Source organism: Tachypleus tridentatus, chromosome 4, assembly GCF_004210375.1.
Source record: "Tachypleus tridentatus isolate NWPU-2018 chromosome 4, ASM421037v1, whole genome shotgun sequence".
In the NCBI taxonomy this organism is placed as follows: Eukaryota; Metazoa; Arthropoda; class Merostomata; order Xiphosura; family Limulidae; genus Tachypleus; species Tachypleus tridentatus.
Genome location: NC_134828.1, coordinates 117,781,761 through 117,802,074, shown reverse-complemented (window position 1 = coordinate 117,802,074; position 20,314 = coordinate 117,781,761). Strand labels below are relative to the sequence as shown.

General features: G+C 29.9%; 1 protein-coding gene across 3 annotated transcripts in view; it reads right to left on the bottom strand.

The window, feature by feature from the left end:
- Window positions 1-20,000, bottom strand: part of LOC143249942 (myelin expression factor 2-like) — a 48,303-nt gene extending 28,303 nt beyond the window's left edge. For all 3 annotated transcript variants that reach the window (XR_013028047.1, XR_013028046.1, XM_076500563.1), the window contains exons 1-10: window positions 19,853-20,000; window positions 15,799-15,974; window positions 14,421-14,481; window positions 13,845-13,938; window positions 12,174-12,392; window positions 8,881-9,034; window positions 6,809-6,858; window positions 5,939-5,984; window positions 4,631-4,690; window positions 1,626-1,697 (exon numbers count right to left, since the gene is read on the bottom strand). Coding sequence is in view for 1 of the 3 variants with exons in the window: in XM_076500563.1 (XP_076356678.1) it covers window positions 1,626-1,697; window positions 4,631-4,690; window positions 5,939-5,984; window positions 6,809-6,858; window positions 8,881-9,034; window positions 12,174-12,392; window positions 13,845-13,938; window positions 14,421-14,481; window positions 15,799-15,974; window positions 19,853-19,926 (1,006 nt within the window). In the remaining 2 variants the exon portion in view is untranslated. The remainder of the gene's footprint in view (window positions 1-1,625; window positions 1,698-4,630; window positions 4,691-5,938; window positions 5,985-6,808; window positions 6,859-8,880; window positions 9,035-12,173; window positions 12,393-13,844; window positions 13,939-14,420; window positions 14,482-15,798; window positions 15,975-19,852) is intronic.
- Window positions 20,001-20,314: the final 314 nt, after the last annotated feature.

The following is a 20,314-nucleotide window of genomic DNA, read 5'->3' as shown; positions in this document are numbered from 1 at the left end:
TGCCAGGTAAAGTGCCTGTCCAAATGGTCAGAGTTGGCCAATTCTGACAAACATTTCTTGCTCACATAATATGGATTTATTAATTACCTCACAATCTTTAATATTGCTCTGACAAAGAACAATCAACTACTACAAAGCAAACAAGTTTTTTGGTATTTTCAAATCTAATGTAAAAAGCAATGTTTATAATTCACAGTTGGTGAGAAGTAATGTGACGGTGAAAATTATGTAGCTACAGTTATCAGTGAGAATGACTCATTTTAACTAATGACTCATTTTGTAGCTACAGTTATCAGTGAGAATGACTCATTTTAAATCTTTAACAAGAAAGATTTGAGAACTTATTTAAGTACATTAAAGATAATTTTATATATCTCACTGAAATATTCATGTAACCTATTTTCAGTTTTCATAATAGTCAAAACTGTAACACTTTACATATATAAAAGCATGCATTTACTTTGTCCTGAGCTTTAATTTCAAAAATTCATGATTTCTGACAAAACCAATATCAATTAATATGCTAAAAACATAAGAACTGGCAACAATAGTCATTATAATATCCTAAGATACAATAAGTATCATTAATTACACTTCAACAAAGTTACTTAAATCACTATATATTGAAATACACTGTATCATGTTTCAAGACCAAAAATAATGTCCTTATAACATCCTATCATACTATATGTATCAACTGTTTCAATACTAAAAATAATGTCGTTATAACATCCTATGATACTATAAGAATAATTAATCATGTTTCAAGACCAAAAAAGTCATTATAACATCCCACAATACTGTATCACTAATTCTTTCAAGACTAAAAATAAAGTCATTATAACATCTTAAGATACTATATGTATCAACTGTTTCAAGACCAAAAATAACGTCATTATAACCACATCCTACAATACTATAAGTATCATTAATTATGTTTTCAAGGCTAGCAGCATACTTTCATCTGAAAAGATCAACTGATTTATTACAACATGAGGAATAAATACAATCAGTTTTGTAGACACCAACTTCTCACTAAACATTCAGACTGACACAGATGTTACTGTGCTTACACAGGTCTTGACTAATATTTTAGCAGTATGTCATTTCTTCTGTGGAGGTTAAATATCTTTAGTATCAACTATCTATATAATATTTGACTCGAACAGTATTCAACTACAACAAGATGTAAACAACATGAAGTAATGCTATCAAAAAATAACTTACAATAATTACCCTTAATATTATATACTGTTTGAAATGTCTTTAGCTGAACTGTCCCTAAACCATAAAGTTGTGCTAGACATTTTTGTTTCTCACAGTTATGAAGGTTATTGTTTATAAACACATCAAGTATAGTTTAAAGTTCATGTTAATTAAATCTGTATATTATTTATTTCCAAGCAAATAAGTTATGTAACCTAGATGCAATTACAAATACTTTAAAACAAACTATATGCTTCACTTTCATAAGTTAGTGCACCATGTGATAAGGGGCTATCACAGTTTATAATTTACATTAAGTAGAAAAGTTTATAAACAGCTGTTCAATAATGTCACTACCACTTATGTATCTTAAAAACTAGTCATGAATTACGTGATGTATCTGAAAGTCAATAAATAACCTGTATTCAACCCCATGAGCCCAAGACCACCTCCAAGCATTCCTGCTCCAAGACTGGCAGCAGCAACCAAACCTAAAAATAAAACCACAATACGATCAAAACTCCACAATACAAGGATTCGTACAAACATCACAATACGATCAAAACTCCACAATACAAGGATTCGTACAAACATCACAATACGATCAAAACTCCACAATACAAGGATTCGTACAAACATCACAATACGATTAAAACTCCACAATACAAGGATTCATACAAACATCACAATACGATCAAAACTCCACAATACAAGGATTCGTACAAACATCACAATACAATTAAAACTCAACAATACAAGGATTCATATGAACATCACAAAATACTCAATTTTATACTGAAGAAAAATGTTTAATAATAGATATTCCTGAAATCTAGTCACAGTAAACAACATATTTACACTAAAGTTAACTTCGTATGTTGAAAACTGTTTTCTAATTAAAAATTTGAAATCCATCCACATAATTAAAATCTAGAGTATATAACATATTGGAATATTTCTCAATAAATGATTGGAATTTTCAGAGCAATGAAGCTAATCCTACAAACATAAGATAACTTTCTTTAAACCCACAATACCATTTTTATTAATAATAATGTAATAATTATAGTTTTACATCCAACAAAGCTAATCCTACAAACATAACTCTCTTTAAACCTACAATACCATTTTTATTAATAATAATAATGTAATAATTTTAGTTTTACATCCAACAAAGCTAATCCTACAAACATAAGATAACTTTCTTTAAACCCACAATACCATTTTTATTAATAATAATAATGTAATAATTATAGTTTTACATCCAACAAAGCTAATCCTACAAACATAAGATAACTTTCTTTAAACCCACAATACCATTTTTATTAATAATAATAATGTAATAATTATAGTTTTACATCCAACAAAGCTAATCCTACAAACATAAGATAACTTTCTTTAAACCCACAATACCATTTTTATTAATAATAATAATGTAATAATTATAGTTTTACATCCAACAAAGCTAATCCTACAAACATAACTTTCTTTAAACCCCCAATACCAGTTTTATTAATAATAATGTAATAATTATAGTTTTACATCCAACAAACATAAGATAACTTTCTTTAAACCCACAATACCATTTTTATTAATAATAATAATGTAATAATTATAGTTTTACATCCAACAAACATAAGATAACTTTCTTTAAACCTACAATACCATTTTTATTAATAATATTTTTTAATTTTACATCCAATAAAGCTGTTTACACACAATCTTTATAATATCCCAAAAATTTTTGTGAAGGTTTGAAAATTTCACTTCCTGTTTTCCAAGGTTTCCCAGTAACACAAATATATGTTACAATTGATCTGTTTCAAGGTTCCCCAATAACACAAATGTATGTTACAACTGATCTGTTTCAAGATTCCCCAGTAACACAAATGTATGTTACAACTGATCTGTTTTAAGGTTCCCCAGTAACACAAATGTATGCTACAACTGATCTGTTTCAAGGTTCCCCAGTAACACAAATGTATGTTACAACTGATCTGTTTCAAGGTTCCCCAGTAACACAAATGTATGCTACAACTGATCTGTTTCAAGGTTCCCCAGTAACACAAATGTATGCTACAACTGATCTGTTTCAAGGTTCCCCAGTAACACAAATGTATGTTACAACTGATCTGTTTTAAGGTTCCCCAGTAACACAAATGTATGCTACAACTGATTTGTTTCAAGGTTCCCCAGTAACACAAATGTATGTTACAACTGATCTGTTTCAAGGTTCCCCAGTAACACAAATGTATGTTACAACTGATCTGTTTCAAGGTTCCCCAGTAACACAAATGTATGTTACAACTGATCTGTTTTAAGGTTCCCCAGTAACACAAATGTATGCTACAACTGATCTGTTTTAAGGTTCCCCAGTAACACAAATGTATGTGACAAGTGACAACTTCTTGGTTCATTACCCCACTCCCTCATTATACTGTTCAGTGTATCCATCTCCAAAAAATGTTCTTGAAGATTGAGAAGTAGGATCAAAAAGAAATTAATTCTGCCAACTGGAAACTCATCCAAGTACCTGTAGATTTACTTAGCAGCAAAACGAAGTGGAAGAACAAACCATTAAAACATTGGAAACAGCCATTCAACTTCTTTGCTAAAGATTAGAAAGCATGTTTGCAAAAGAATTTGAAATTTCTGTAATTCTCTTAAAAGAATAAATGTTGATGGTAGTTGTATTAATGGTTAAACACACCATGTTTCAGTTGATCACAGAAGTATTTTTTTAAAGCAATTTGAAAAAAACACATAAAACCTACCCACAGTTTAAATCAGTTTAGGGCTATTGCAAACAAAACTACATGTAAGCCTGGCCTTGCTTTCACAAATCTTTTTACAAGTGATCTAACAAACTTTCTATATTCTAACTTAAATTCTCAGTTCATCTTTGTCTGACTACTTTCTACTGAACTTTTATGATGAAAGATCAGATAATAGTGTTCAATTCAACCAAACAGATTTACATTACACACTAAGTAATATAACAAGTGTCATTTTCCCTTTACTCACTGTTTGGCCTTGCACTCAACACTTACTGCATTACGTTGATAGAGTAATACAACATTAACAGAATAATTTTACAGTGGAGAAAAGATTAAAAAGATGTTTTTTGGAAACCACAGAAAAGTTGAATGAGTTGTTCTGATGAAAATAATGACTGACCTCACAAAACTAATGAAAAACTAAATTCTGACCTTCTTAGGTCATCTTCAGGTTTATCATATGAAACTAAAGGATACATTATTATAGATATTTTATACAATACTTGGACTTAAGAATTTTTAAGCTATTTGAACCTTGCTTTAATACATAGCAAACATGTTTATCAGAAAAACAGCATCTTTTTTCAAGACCATTGTCAAATGTATAGAAACAAACACACTGTTCACACTGTTTACTAAATACTTACTGGAAATATTAAGAGGCTGCCCATTTGATCCCAGACCTTTACCAATTCCTTGAAGACCACCTGGTAAAGAAAGAATTATCTAAGGTCGTATAAGACAAGAATGCATGAAGGTGCATCTCAGAACAGCTGATATAAGTATTAACATTTTTACTGATAATCAGGAGAATGTTTCAACCATTCCAGGTCATCTTGAGGTTTTTTGTTAACCTGAACATGATCTAGGAAAGTCAAAACATTGTTCTCTGGTTACTGACAAGTGTTAATACCCATACAAGCTCTTATGGGATACATTTTTATTTCAAGTGGGTTTCTCATCATCAATAATGCATGTAGGTGATAATTTCTGTTTGAACTACTAATTCACAATGACCAATATTAATTACATGTATGTATACACACTTTAAGCAAGTGAATAATGACACACTAATTAGCATAAATTATTAGTCCACAAATATACCCAAACACTAGGTTTCTAATTGTGGGCAGTCACCCTTTCACAGTTAAAAAAAGTATAATAAAATGACATGGAAACAAAAAAACATACAAGAAATAACATTCTTTAATTATAACTTCTATTACACATATCTGAAAGAAATATTTAATTTGATAACAGATACAAAATTCTTCAGCATGTCTAGCACTAATAATAATAATAACACACTACTCACAAAAACAAAATAATATTGAGGTTTGTTTAAATTTGCATACTTTAAACTTGTAGATTTCAAATTTGACTTTTTTGTAGGAAATTACACTAATCCTACTTAAAGTTGGCAAGTTTATGCATCAATGATTCCTTATGTAAAAGGCCTTAATGGGAAATGACCAAAATACTGCAAAGAAAAAGACTGGTTTTGAAAGACTAGCAACTGTTTACTGTTAAGATAACAGTTTTCTTTTTTGCTGGCATTGATATTTGTAAAGTGTATTCTAGTTATTAGATATTAACTGTCTCTGCTTCATGAGGGGTGCACCCAGATTAAGACAGTATAGGTCATGTGGTCAGTATATTATGACAGGATAACACATCAGTAGGCCACAGCTACCGATGCCACAAATAATAGGTATCTCAAATATAGCCCTTAGAAAGTGCACTAGCAGACTAGCTAGTACGGGGCCCTTTTAGCAACAGACCCCTGTATTGTTCACAGAGAAAAACAGGTTTTGTATATCTGTACAAGAGTACAGAGACCTAAAGACATTCAGCTTACAGTATAAATAACTATTGGAATTTTTCAACACTCTACATCATGTGATATTCACTGTTACATTTTAAGATACACCAGCAGTTAAAACAAGCAAACTTACTTGGCAGCTTAGGTGGTAAACCTTCAAGGTCATCATTCATTTTGTCCTGAGATAGAAACTTATATATCATATTTGAAGCATGCTTTGTTGAAAACAAAATATCTTTTCAAGAGATATAAGACAGTAAAAAAAAAAAACTAAATTATTTACAATGTCTTCACATTATCTAAAAGTAATATCTTAGAAGAATATCATGACTTCACACATATAATTCTGTAATTAAAGATTAAAAACAGTGTGGCTTCTAAAACAGAGAAAAATGTTTAAAAAGTTTGATATTACACAAAATGGACGAGATATGGTCCAGACAAGTCAGGATAATAAATATGTCACAAAGTATTAATTTCATTTAATATGTGCAATTACAATTTACCATAAGTTAACTTGTGGTGCCACTAATAGAAAATAAAATTTTACTGTACAAACACCTCTAACTTCTATTTTTTGGATGTAGTACAAGATTAAATATTGATGAAACAAATCTTAAGCCAACACTTCCTGAGAATAATAAAACATCTTTATTGTAAGAATGAAACTAATTTTTGAGACAAAGTACTTTTTAAAGTTATCCAAGAACTTGTGATGTAGCTTAGATGTTTTCCATTTTGTATCTTAAAATCAAAATACTTGAGATAAATGGTATATACCCAAAATGTGATACAAATATGCAAGTTATTAACATGACATAAGAAATCTAGATGAATATCACTTTAGCCTACTACAATGTTGTATTCTAGTCAAACTGATGAATTTGGAACTAAAAAAAAGGCCTTCTTATACTGGATATGACAAATAGTGTGGTTAACATATTAAAACACAAGTCTCCTTTGATTTCACTCATCGAACCTTACAACTAATATAACTACTTACCATGCGAACACTCATAGTACGACTGTACAACTTCTGGTTATTAAACATAGCTGAATAATAATTAAGGACATAATTTATATATTTTTTAAAGTTAAAAGAAAAGAAGTTATAACATAACCTTGCATGTAAATTTACTATGATTTTACTTATACAGTTTCTTTCAACAACCAAAACGTTCCTTATTCAACTACTTTAGATATGTTATTTTATATATAATGTAAAGTACACTTAAAATACTAACAAGTTTCTTCAAAATTCAACTCTGCAAACCAAATAAAAAAGAACACCTTCCATACAGGCATCTTTTTCTACACATCATGAGGTTTTAGTGGGTTACATTCAAAATTTGAGAAATATGAACTGGAACAGTGCTGTTATTGTTCAGACAAAACATTATTTTCATAGTATTCAATGTATCTTGTTAAAGAGTAAGCCCTCTCTTGTTTTGCTCAATGTCACATTCTTTCAGACATTGTCAAGTTCTTTCTTATATGTAATAGTATATTATTTATAATAAGACAAGGCTTTAATATATATGTTATATTACTTTGCTTTACACTGGTATTTATTTTCTTGCTGTTCACTGTCAATGATATTTAAACATTCTTTATACTAATAGCGGTGCTTCAACTAATTTTCATTTAATTAAAAGACAAACCAAAGAACATATAATAATAGCTGCAAAAACCAGAATTCTTCATAACTATAAAAAATTTTCTGGCTTTCTAATTACACAAGAAACATTAAAATTTAACCTAAGCTTGTTGTCATGTTTCCCTTAGGGAAAAAACTTTGAAAGAGAAATTGACAATTCTTTATACAGAAAGCAATGTAATAATAAATATGTTGTCTGGCAAACAAAAACCTCCTTTGTTATTTATAAATAATATAGTATTAAAAGAACTAATTTGTGAAAGAGAAAATTGGATAGGTGAGCAAGGAAATGGTAAGATTTTCTATTTGACAACTCTAACCAAATAAAGTTAAAGAATATGAATATTATGCTGATCAATGATGACATAAAGCATAATTACCAGACATTATAAAGCATAATTGCCATTAAATTTTATATTTCTTTGAGGGTTGGTAAATTACAGAAGAGAAGATGTCTAGAGAAAACGTCAATTCTCAGACTAAAAGGATTTTGATAAAATATTTCATTATAAGATTAAGAACATCTTGTATGTTATTAAAAGCACAATTATTAGCTATATTTTTATTTGAAATGTATTCACATATCATGGAAAGAAAGTTGTTTAAATTTTGAATTTAACTCAAAAACATTGTAACAATCAGAAAAATATATCCACAGCAAGAGGGTTAATAATTACTAAAACCTTTTAAAATTTTATGAAGATACACAAAACATATTAGAAGTTACAGTATGGTAACTATAAAAATCATTTTGGGGTCACAAACATGGCTGATTCAACCAAGCCTGTAATGAGAGAGCAAACAAGAATAGCCACAGTTCATTTTTACCATGCACAAGAAAAAGTGGTACACAACAACCTTGTGATAGGTGTAACCTGATTATAAGAACTTTATAGTTACATCTCTAAGTTATTGCTGAAAATGTTTCATGTTACATAAAGTACATATCTGAAGTCTTTCATTACTCCAGTGAATTTATCCCATCTATGAATGATTCTTAAAAATTCCATGTTATTTTTAGTAAAATTGTACTTCATGCTTGAAACAGTGATTTGTTCATAGATTCCAGTCTTTCTGACATCCAATAACAATTTTATGTGCATTATCTGTAAAAAAAAATCAAATATGATTTATCAGTTGTTGTTTGCAAACTGTTAAGCAAATATGAGTGAGCTCATCATAAAACAATTATCACAGAAAAAATATTTGTATTTTCACAACAATTACTGCAGTTATTAAAACAATTAACTTCATTAACATCTGAAGAACAAACACTCAACTTACCTTTTTTTCAGGTGTGCAAGTTACAGATAACACTTGTTAAAACTAGAATTCAATCATTACCATATTTATTAAGTTGTTGAACAGAATTACAATGGTTTACATTAACAATGGAGAAGTAATAAATAAAAGGATACAAATTGCCTGCACAGCCTCAGCAGGATGTTCATATGAGATAACACAACAGCCTCTGCTTCCTCCATCTTTGTCTTTTTTTAGGTCTACTTTGGAGATCTTCCCTGCTAACTTAAATATATCTTCTAGTTTTTCTTCTGTTACTTTGTATTCCAGCTGTTATAAGACAGTATAAAACAGAGACGACGTATTATCAGTAACTGCTACATTTTACTCTTAAAATTAAAATTCTACAATATTGGTACGAGTTTGTTCAAATTGACTCAAGATGGTAACAAGTGAGTACTCATTACAATATCCATACTAAACTTTTAATACTGAAGGTATATCTACACAACATTTGGCAGACTTTCAGTTAAACATTGTCTTTTGTACAGATTTTTTTTACCAAAGCATTTTTTTCTATACATTTGTCTGAATATATAATTTATCAATTCATAGTGCCTTGGATATAAAAAAACACGTCATCTATACATCCTCGTAAATAAATAAAGCACTTAATCTAGATCTTTTTTGTTGCTGATAACTCTGAACCATTCATTTTTTATATACTAATGTCAGTACAAAAAATAAAGCACTTATCTAGGTCTTTTTTGTTGCTGATAACTCTGAACCATTCATTTTTTATATACTAATGTCAGTACAAAAATAAAGCACTTATCTAGGTCTTTTTTTGTCGCTGATAACTCTGAACCATTCATTTTTTATATACTAATGTCAGTACAAAAAATAAAGCACTTATCTAGGTCTTTTTTGTTGCTGATAACTCTGAACCATTCATTTTTTATATACTAATGTCAGTACAAAAAATAAAGCACTTATCTAGGTCTTTTTTGTTGCTGATAACTCTGAACCATTCATTTTTTATATACTAATGTCAGTACAAAAAATAAAGCACTTATCTAAGTCTTTTTTGTTGCTGATAACTATGAACCATTCATTTTTTTATATACTAATGTCAGTACAACACTGAAGAATGTCATTGAATTAAAAACCCACCTAAAAACAATAATAGAATGCAAAAAGCATAACCATCCCAGTTTTTCTTACTTTTTTCCACATGAGCCATCAAAAATTCATTTAAGCTTGCAGATGCATTTCCTTCGAGAATAATAATTGAATTCAGAATGCAACTGTGAATTTTCTGAATAGAAAATAATGCAATATGTCATTCTATAGATTAGTCTTGACTTTCTGTTGGTTATAAATTATACATAATTTTAAATGTGAAAGTGGATGTTACAAAAGGGGCACAGGTTTTTATTTTACTTCTCTGCAACAAAATACAACTCACAGCTATGAAGATCACGCTTTGCTAATGAATGATGGAATTTAATACATAATTTACATTCAATTTTATACTTCTTGGATAACTGGGAAATGAATTGGAAGAGGGGATATCTAGAAAGAAAATGTCACAATTCTCATATAAAATTGGATTACTGACTTTTTTTTATGTCAAAAAAACTCGTACAGAAAAAGCTGCCCATGACAAAAACAGTTAATATCAAAAATATTTTTCTCACTTTCAAAATATAAAGAATGTAAAATAACAGGATTTGTGATGTTCAAAAATTAATTTAACTTAACCACTTTATACCAATGAGTATAACTTAAAACACTATCTAATAATTCAAGTTTTAATAGTACACAAGTTAAGATTTTAGCCTTATAAAGCAACATTAAAAAAAAAGCCCCAGATTTCCTCGTGTAGAAATGTTGTAATTTTTTCTAGGTACCCCTTTCTCTCTAATGTTTTTACTACACCTCCTAGAAATAAAACATTCAATGAAAATTAATTACTACAATTTTATCATCATTCAGATAAAGAATTATTTTTGTAGCCTTGGAAAGAGAATCAAATAAAAAAAACAGACCTCTCTTGTTACATCCACCTGTCATATCCCCTCTTGTTACATCCACCTGTCATATCCCTCTCTTGTTACATCCACCTGTCATATCCCTCTCTTGTTACATCCACCTGTCATATCCCTCTCTTGTTACATCCACCTGTCATATCCCTCTCTTGTTACATCCACCTGTCATATCCCTCTCTTGTTACATCCACCTGTCATATCCTCTCTTTCAGGATTTGTCAATATTTCTATCACATTTAAACAACAACAAACTGAGGATTTCTTCTATCAAATGACATGCTATATTGTTTACTGTGTTAATTTGTCTTTCAGAACAACCTTCATTCTCAAGGAAAACAACAATTAGCTTAGATGAATTAGTAACAGTTCTTGTCACATAGTAAGAGGGAAAGAAAAATATTGATGAGTTATGAGACACAGTCTGTTTTTCTCATATTATCATTCTATGTTTTGTGGTGCATTATTTAATTAACTAAAAATTTAATGCACTATTACCGTTAGTATAAAAAAGCAAGTTTAACTGTCACTGACAGCCAAAGAAAGAAAGAAGACCCAGGTAAGTACTCATTTCTTGTTTGTTGTGTACCTTCCTATAAAAGTAAAAACAGAAACATATTAAGGTTAAATTAAGTACAATACAATTTTCTCATGATACACACACACGAAATGTTCTGAGCAACTTGTAAGTAATGTAATTCAAGTGTGATATCAGCTACACATTCCAAGTGATTCATAACTTAAGTTGTTCAAGTAGTTAAGACATCATTCAAAAGGGCAATAAAACAATAAACAATGTTTACTGTTATGTGTTTAAAGCTATAAGATAAACAAATGTGGTTTCATATTACAATTTAGTTATTCTAGAAAGAACAGACGGTAATTTAGATTAATTTCATTTTTGGTTTGGTGGTTACTAGGCTAATCAAATTGACCAACCTTGTACAGTTAAGGTAAAGAAAAAATAAAAGACAGTTTATTGATGAAGAAACACCAAAAACATGCTTGAAATGTTACTATGAAATTTAAAAAATTACACACAAACCCTTAATACCAATACTTCACTATGAAATCCTGTATATACAAGACATGTAATGCTAACTGAAAGTCTACCAATTTTTGTGAAGGCAAAGTTAGTTGCAAAGAAAAAGTATAAAGTGGTCATGTTGTTGGTCAGTTCGAGTGAGTCCATGTTGCAAGTTAAATCAAAATTTTATTCATTAAAGAAAGCAAAGTTTGTTTTCTTATAATGTATGAATAATTTTATTTATTATTCAATATAAACATTTTTAGAGCAGCACCAGTTTCTATGGATTCCCAATAAATGTTATATCTTAATTTGTAGTTAAGAAAGAAACATGCAGAGAGAAAAAACAGAATGTTTAGAGTATTTAGGTATTCTTAAAAAACAAAGGACATACATTTGAAACAAATACTCTGTTACACAAAGGTCCATCTATTCCAAGTGATCTGAGAAACTGAGGACTTAATCCATAGGTGTTAAACTGGGAGGATGAAGTACTGGTTATCCCTGCCAGACCTACGTCCATTCCCCCTGCAAAGCTGTTACTCAGAGAGACATTTCTTTCTCTGGAGCCCTTTAATGGTCGTCCATATCGATCTCTTTCCACGTCATCATCCTAATATAATAATAAACAGAAATTACAGTGATATTAAATAATAATAAAATTAAATGGAGACAGTATCTTTGATTAATTTATGACAACTCCAGTAAAAGAGAAATCTTTTAATAATCAACATTTTGTCTTATAATTTCATAAGGAACTTATTACACATACTGAAACATAAGATTTATTACAATTTAATAAAATGAATATTTTAAAGAACACACCAAGTTATATTCACATTACAGACAACCTAATCAAACAATATTACATGTACAATCAAGATTTATGGAACAAATGTTTAAAACACAAGATATAAAACCTTTAGTTTTATATATATATATATATACACACACACACACACACACACACAAATATATATATAGCAATTTATTACAGCTTTAAAGCATGAAATGTTTAATTCATGATGGCAGTGGTGCTAAGAAATAGTTACTGACTAATGAACTAAATAGAGTACAGGCTAAAACATATGCCATAATGGTCCGTGATATTAACTGTTTACAGTGGGTTTAACTTTAGGCACTGAAAGTAAAATAAACAATATATGTGGGATATATTTAACAGTTGAACCTCCCAGTGATTATACAAGTGAAATATGAGATTTCCGAGACAAAGGAAAGTATCTTTAATCTCAGAATGAAAATCACTTTACTCTTGTACTAGTTACAAAATCAACAATTTCATGAACAAATATTAATAAAAAATACTTCATTAAAAAACCTGACTTTATGTATAAAAGCCTTGTAATGTGTACCAAATGCCTATCAAAGTTTATGAAGATACATTTAATACATTAGAAGTTACTAGTAGTGACTTTAGAAGTTTGATCCAGTGGGCTTAGGCAGTGTCAGCAGAGTTAAAGAATCACAGTTATTAATTAGAAACAAACATGGAACATAATACACCAGTAAATTTACACTATTAGCCAAAGCTAGCAGTCGGTGTTGCTAGCCAGTTGTCTTCCTTATAATCAGCACCTTAAAATTAGCAATACTGTCAGAAAGCATTAGTAGCTTCGTAACAATAAATACCGGGCAAGGAAGTGTAGTGGTGAGAAGAACTAAACTCATAATGTGACACTCCATTATGTAGTTTGGTGTTTAATAACAGTTAAATATGATGGTAATATTCTGATCACTTGTACAGTAGAAATAATCAAACAATTATAGCCAGAAGTTAGATCAGTTAATTATTTTTTTGATGACTAGAAATAAAAGTTGGAAACACTTATTAATCACTGAATCATCCTGCTCTAGATACAACGATACAGTATTAACTGTTATGAGGAACACACGTGCTGTTCTAAATACATGCATTTTACTGAACTATAACAAAAGCATAATGATAAAACCAATAACAGATGAAATATAGGTTCCTCTGGATAATTTAGTGAGTTAAACTATGCTTCTACAAACTTATTAATAATTCTTAATGTTCAACACTTACTTCTTTCACAACCAGACTTCTTCCCTTGTATTCAAATCTATGCAGTACATCAATAGCTTTCTGTGCTGCAGCTTCATCTTTCATCTCAACAATCCTAAATCACAACAGTAACTAATAATTACCATTTCAATTGCTTACTTGAAAACACACTAGTTAAACATTTGTGTATCATACTAATTGCTGGTTTATCAGATACTTGAATATATTCAAGAATAAACATTAATTACTTATGCCAGAAGTTCGCATCTGTTTGTCTTTCTTTTTCTAATAAAAATTCATAAAGCTGAAATGTTTTAATTTTGTCATTGGAACTCTTTTATAATCTTTTAAGATTTCCCAAGGAAAAATTCTCACCCATTTTGAGCATGCTTTATACAAGTTAACTGTATCCAGAACTGGATTGAAGGTATTAATTCAGAAAGTTAACTAATATTTAAATTATTCAATGCCTACATATACAGTTTAAATGTGATAAGTTTTCTCTTTCTGGACAACTTCTTACTTATGGCACAGTTCCATCCCCCAAACACATTATAACAGACTAGCTTTAATCATCCATTATCATGATTTACTTACCCACATCCACGAAACTTTCCATTTTCATCATTGAAGAGTTCAACGTAAGAAACATCTCCAACTGTTCAAAAACATTAAAAACCAAGCTTAATTTAGCTTGAGAAAGGAAAGGATGACTTAACTTTTAATTGTATATGCAGAGAAAGAAAAATGAAAAAATCACAAAAAATGAAGTCAGGAAAATGAAATTTTGTGATAATAACTCAAGGGTGAATGTCATTAAAATGCTTAAGCAGTATTGTTCTGTCAGATCTACTATATGTCATTTTCTACAGTCAGATACTTAAGTGTTTCACACTTTGGTGCAAGATAGATTGGGCTATTGAAAAAGCAGTTCTTAAGACTTATGCTGGGTCTTTTTCAATGTGCATCTATTTCTAATAAATTGAATGCAACCTGTTTAATATTTATCACACTAGTGTTTCACCTGTTTCTAAGAGTGTCAACATTCCTAATTCAGATTAGATTCTATTACTTTATAATTTATTTTACTGTTTTGAGTTCGAGATTTTTATTACTTTATCTTTGTTTCAAATTACACGTTTAGAAGATTGGTTTACTCCTAGACTTAAGTTATTTAAAAGTTTGTAATTATTTTCAAAATGTATTTGTTTAACTACTCAGTGATGTCGAGAAAACCCACTTGTAGAGAAATATATATGCAAAAACAGCTCGTTTGGGTTGAGAAAATATTTTACGTAGAAGAGCGAACAATGTTTAGACCTTCTACGTAAAATATTTTCTCAACCCAAACGAGCCGTTTTTGCACACGTTTAATTACTGTGTAGGGGTCCCCTTTTTATTGTCACTTATCTTTCTGGCTTTAGCTTTAACAAAAGAAAGATGAAAAATCCACTTAGTAAAGGTTAAAACTATCAGTGATTTTGTATGCACGAGATAGTAATGTAGTACTGATAAAAAACAGAAAGTTATCTTCAAAATAAAGAAACCAAAAAGGTCTGGCTCATAAAATTTAAAACGTATTTTTTTAAATTCTGATTACATTTTACAAGCATATAAAAATAATTTTAGCAAATAAGAACATTTAATATATCTACAAGCTTAAACCCTTGAATAAAACATAACTGAAGACTGTTACATTTTATTGGATCTCATAATGACCTAAACCGACACCTACTGACCCCTTCACACACAAGACAGCAACTCCCTCTTTATATGATTCCAGTTACATTTCACCTCAATATTTTATATATGAACATTATCCTAAAGATTTAATGTTTTATTTAGTTCAAACAAACAAACTGTGAAAGTGCTACTGGAGCTAATAATAACCTTCAATTCAGTTTAAAACCAAAAACTACCCTTAAAGCTATATATGTACATAACAGTATCACACTATATTTCAAATACAACTCACCTTGCTCCCTGAAGAGATCTTTAATATCTGTCCATTTAGATTCAAAAGGTATATTAGCTACATACACACGTCTGTAGCCTGTCTGTCTATGTTGACGTCTTTCCCCACCTCTGTCCCTAGAATAATCCTTTCTGTCTCTTTCTTTGTTTCGTTCAATGGGAGACCTTGAACGTGATCTTTCCACAAGAAAGAATAAAACATTTAAGCAGACTATATAATCATTTATAATTATCATGGATCTCTCCTCACAAACAATACCAGATAATTTAGATTACTGTATAGAACTCTTAACAAACAAATGATGCTTACTGAACTTTGTCTTCTAAGGCCAGACAATACCTGTCCAGATATCTAATACTAGTCAAAAATATTAAAATTTTCTATCATAGTTTAACAACTAACAAAAACAAATGATACAGATAAGAATTCTAATTCAGTGAAATAGATTTTATTTGCAGAATTAAGTTACATTCACAGTATTCACAGAAACAAACCTTTCCTTGCGGAAGATGGTTAACATCTTATTTGTTCTTAAACAAAAAGCACACAGTACTGCTCATTTTATTTCTAATTTTACAATTTTCCTTTTTATTATATTTGATGAGTTGTCTACAGGTTGAAGAAACAAATAAACATGATAACAGATAAAGTTTTACAAAGGGAAAAGTTATATGTATTTAAGCTTTAGAGGTTATGTCAATAAAATTTGATATTTTTGAGACAAAGAAAAGTAATCTTAAAATAAAAATCACTTTGCACAAGCACTAGTTTTAAAACAAACAACTGATATATTACAAAGAGTATAAACACTTCATCGATTCTTCATGTCCAAAAGCATTGTAATGTTTACTAAAGGTCTACCACATATTGTGAAGATACACTTAATATACTAAAAGTCAGTAGTATATAAACTGTAAAGTGAACAAATGGTTATGAATTCTGTCTTATGGACCAAGCCTGTGCTGGGAGAGTTGAATAGCCTGTAACTCTGTCTTTCAAATTACACTTCTGTCAAAGTTTATTGCTATCAGGATTTGCATAGTGAGGTAGTAAAATCACCTGAAAACCCAAAATCTTAAAAAAATATTGGTTTATGTAATAAGCCATAGCTCTAAGACTTGATATGATACAAAGCTGAATTTGTTTTTCTAATTTCCTATAACATATCAGTTGATAAATCAGCAATTGTTGTAATTAAAAGTTTATGATCTCCTGTAAAAAAATACAGCTGTATGTAACCTGATTTTGCTAAAAATAGCCTTACTTCAGGTCACAGTTTGACCATGTCACCAGTTATTCAGCCTTTTCAGGTTTTTACCATATATTCTTACATCTCTCAATAAGATCTACAAAAAACAAAAAATCCTGGGATCTTTTCAATTAATACAGTTTTTTTTTTGTTTAATTTATTTTGTTTTAGCTTATTTCTAAGTTATAACACATATACATACACGTCTTCCCAACTGCAACTGACACCTTCTCAAAGATGGGCTTAAATTGTTAATTGGCGATAGCCTGTTTTTATATCATGAACTGAATGTAAAAAGACAATATGATGGTTTGGCAAGTCTACTATGCAGTATACCATAGTTTCATTTCCTTTGGGCCAATTGAAGAAATACACATTTAGCATCCCACTTCTTTTTTACAGCTACCTGTCCACTTGTTTTCCTTTTCCAAACTGATTTTTGATCATAAAAAAAGACCACTGAATAAAAATTAAGATGAGCAGTTGATTTTTTTCTTTGAAGAAATATAAAACTAATATCGACCCTTTGAAAATAAATCATGAAGAATGAGAAATGTCTTTAAAAAACACATTTTAAATGAGACCTCCTCTGTTTTATCAAAACATCTTGATATTAATTTTCGTATTTTACTTATACAGGCACATATGTAAGTTCATTCTTCATTTTAACACTGGTAATTAACAATTTTCATTTCACTTAACATGAAATCACACATATATGTTTTCAACACATTTTATTAGGACTACATTTTATCTTACATTGTCATGATTTTTCAAGTGTCTCAGGTTACCAGGTGAATCAATACTTTTATATTAGATATTTTAGTTAGCACTGTTCCAATGGTTGCTTGGTCCAAAAGCTGAATTTACAGGTATCATTATTGATAGTTTTTTTATTATTATACACATAACTGAAGTTGTAGTGCAAGTCTACTAGTGTCAAACTGTGGAATACAATAATGTGTATATGTTTTTGTCCACACGTTCAAGTAATTTGTAACTTATAATGGTGAGAATAGTAGTTAAACACAGTTAAATAGCACATAAACAATAAACTTGAAGCACAAGTTGATGTATACAAGTTTAAAGCCATATATGTATAAACAGCTGGTTTGGGTTGAAAAAATATTTATGTAGAGGAGTGAACAACGTTTCGACCTTCTTCGGTCATCGTCAGGTTAACAAAGAAAGGTAACACAAAAAGTCGCCTTCACAGGTTTTTGAACACTGCAAATCAAATAAACATAGCATAACCATAGAAAACACCCAAATACTAAATAAAGAAACAAACAAACAAATGCAAAATTAAAGAAGCCTTACTTATACAACAACTCAAGCCCAAAATAAACCAATACAAAGGAACACCTTTATACCTATATTAATAAATATTATCAAACATCTAAGTACGCCCTCTACATTCCTACACTCGGTTATACCACCCCCTTCAAACATGTGGTCAGCTATCGGTCAGTTACCTCTTTCTTTCTTTGTGAACCTGATGATGACCGAAGAAGGTCGAAACACTGTTCACTCCTCTACATAAAAATTTTCTCAACCCAAACCAGCCATTTTTACACATATATTTTTCTCTACAAGTAGGTTTTCTTGTCATCACCAAATTTAAAAATACTTAGGACAGACAAATGTAGTTTCACATTACAATTTGAAATTATTCTCCAAAGAAAAAAGGTAATTTTAAATTGATTTGTTTTGGTGGTTATAAGGTCAGTCAAACTGATCAACCCATACAGTGACAGGATAAAAAATGAGATAAAATATTGTTTTATTGAAAAGAAACATTAGGGTGGTTTCAGAGATATGTAAATTTAAGATTTTTGAGATGAAGTCTGCTTGGTCTGGTAATTTAAGGGGTTGAAGATAATTGTAGTTTCTGGCTATGAAAGAATGTTAATATGAAATAGAAATTGCTGATATATAAATCTCACAAAAAAGAATATTGTGCAACAAAAACAAAACCATCTAAAGCATTAACACACGCTAAATTTGGATGATTTATTTCAATGCAATTCAACTCTCACAAGTTGTAAATCCACTTTAAAAATAGCATAATGATAATGAAACTCATTGTCCATCACTTGTCAAGAATCTAATGTTAAAACTGAAATCAGTATGTCATTTCACATTCCTGAACCAATACAAATCAGTGATGCAAACACTACCTCTGTTTATGCTCTAATTTAGTTTGGCTGGACCTATAAAGATCAGTGATGCATGAAATGATACTAATGTTGATGCTCTACTTTGGTCTAGCAGGTTTCACTGTATCCAGTCATTTACCATTTACTACTGTCGAATCCAATAGTGAGTAAATTGACACATTTAAAAATAAATGAAACCCCTACCTCAATGTAAACCTGAAAAAGTAATAAAACTGCTTAAAATAATAATCAACAATGAATATCTCTGGAAAGAAATGGGCGATTTCAGTGTTCATTCCTCCGAACAAATACAACAACCTTGAACTGTGAAATAAAGACTAGGCGATCCATTGTTATCTATATAATATATTACAAAACATTGTTAATAATGATGAATAATACCACATATATACGCTCAGTCAAATTACCGCTAAGGTCTACCAATGTAAACCAACACTACCACTATAACAAACAATAAGTTCCCACTGCTAAGCCTAACGACAACTTAACCCTAACTTGTGTAACCGTTAACAGCTAAATAGAAAATCTGAGCACCTTAACACTAAAAACAATGAAAATATTCAACGTTACCGCTAATGCTTTTACTTAAAGTATCAAACGGTTATTAATACTAAAATCAATGTACCTGAGGTCAAAGTTATTATCAGGGCTAGATGTACCATTTCCATCGAAACCACCAACAGTATCCATGTTTTCCATCGCTTTTTTTGTATACCACTAACAAAGTAAGAACTAAGAAACGTGAGCACGCGCGTTAAATGATAGCTACTGCAAATTAAATTACAGCTATTCTACGATAGAGGTCGATATATTCCCAAAATAAAAAATAACAAAAAATCCCTATTGCGACATACCTAAAGTGTTATTTTAAACAATGTTACAAATATTAGTTTTTGTGTAACTTCAGTTAATTAATTGTGCTGATTTTGTATTTGATTGCATATATATATACAGAATACTGTCATGAGACAGTATTACTAGTGTTTCTTAGATATTTTAAAAAATTAGAAAAGTGTATAATAATGTTCCAGCCACACGATAGTTCTCATTGTTGTGGTATGTTCGTCTTTTACAAGCCACCAAAGAA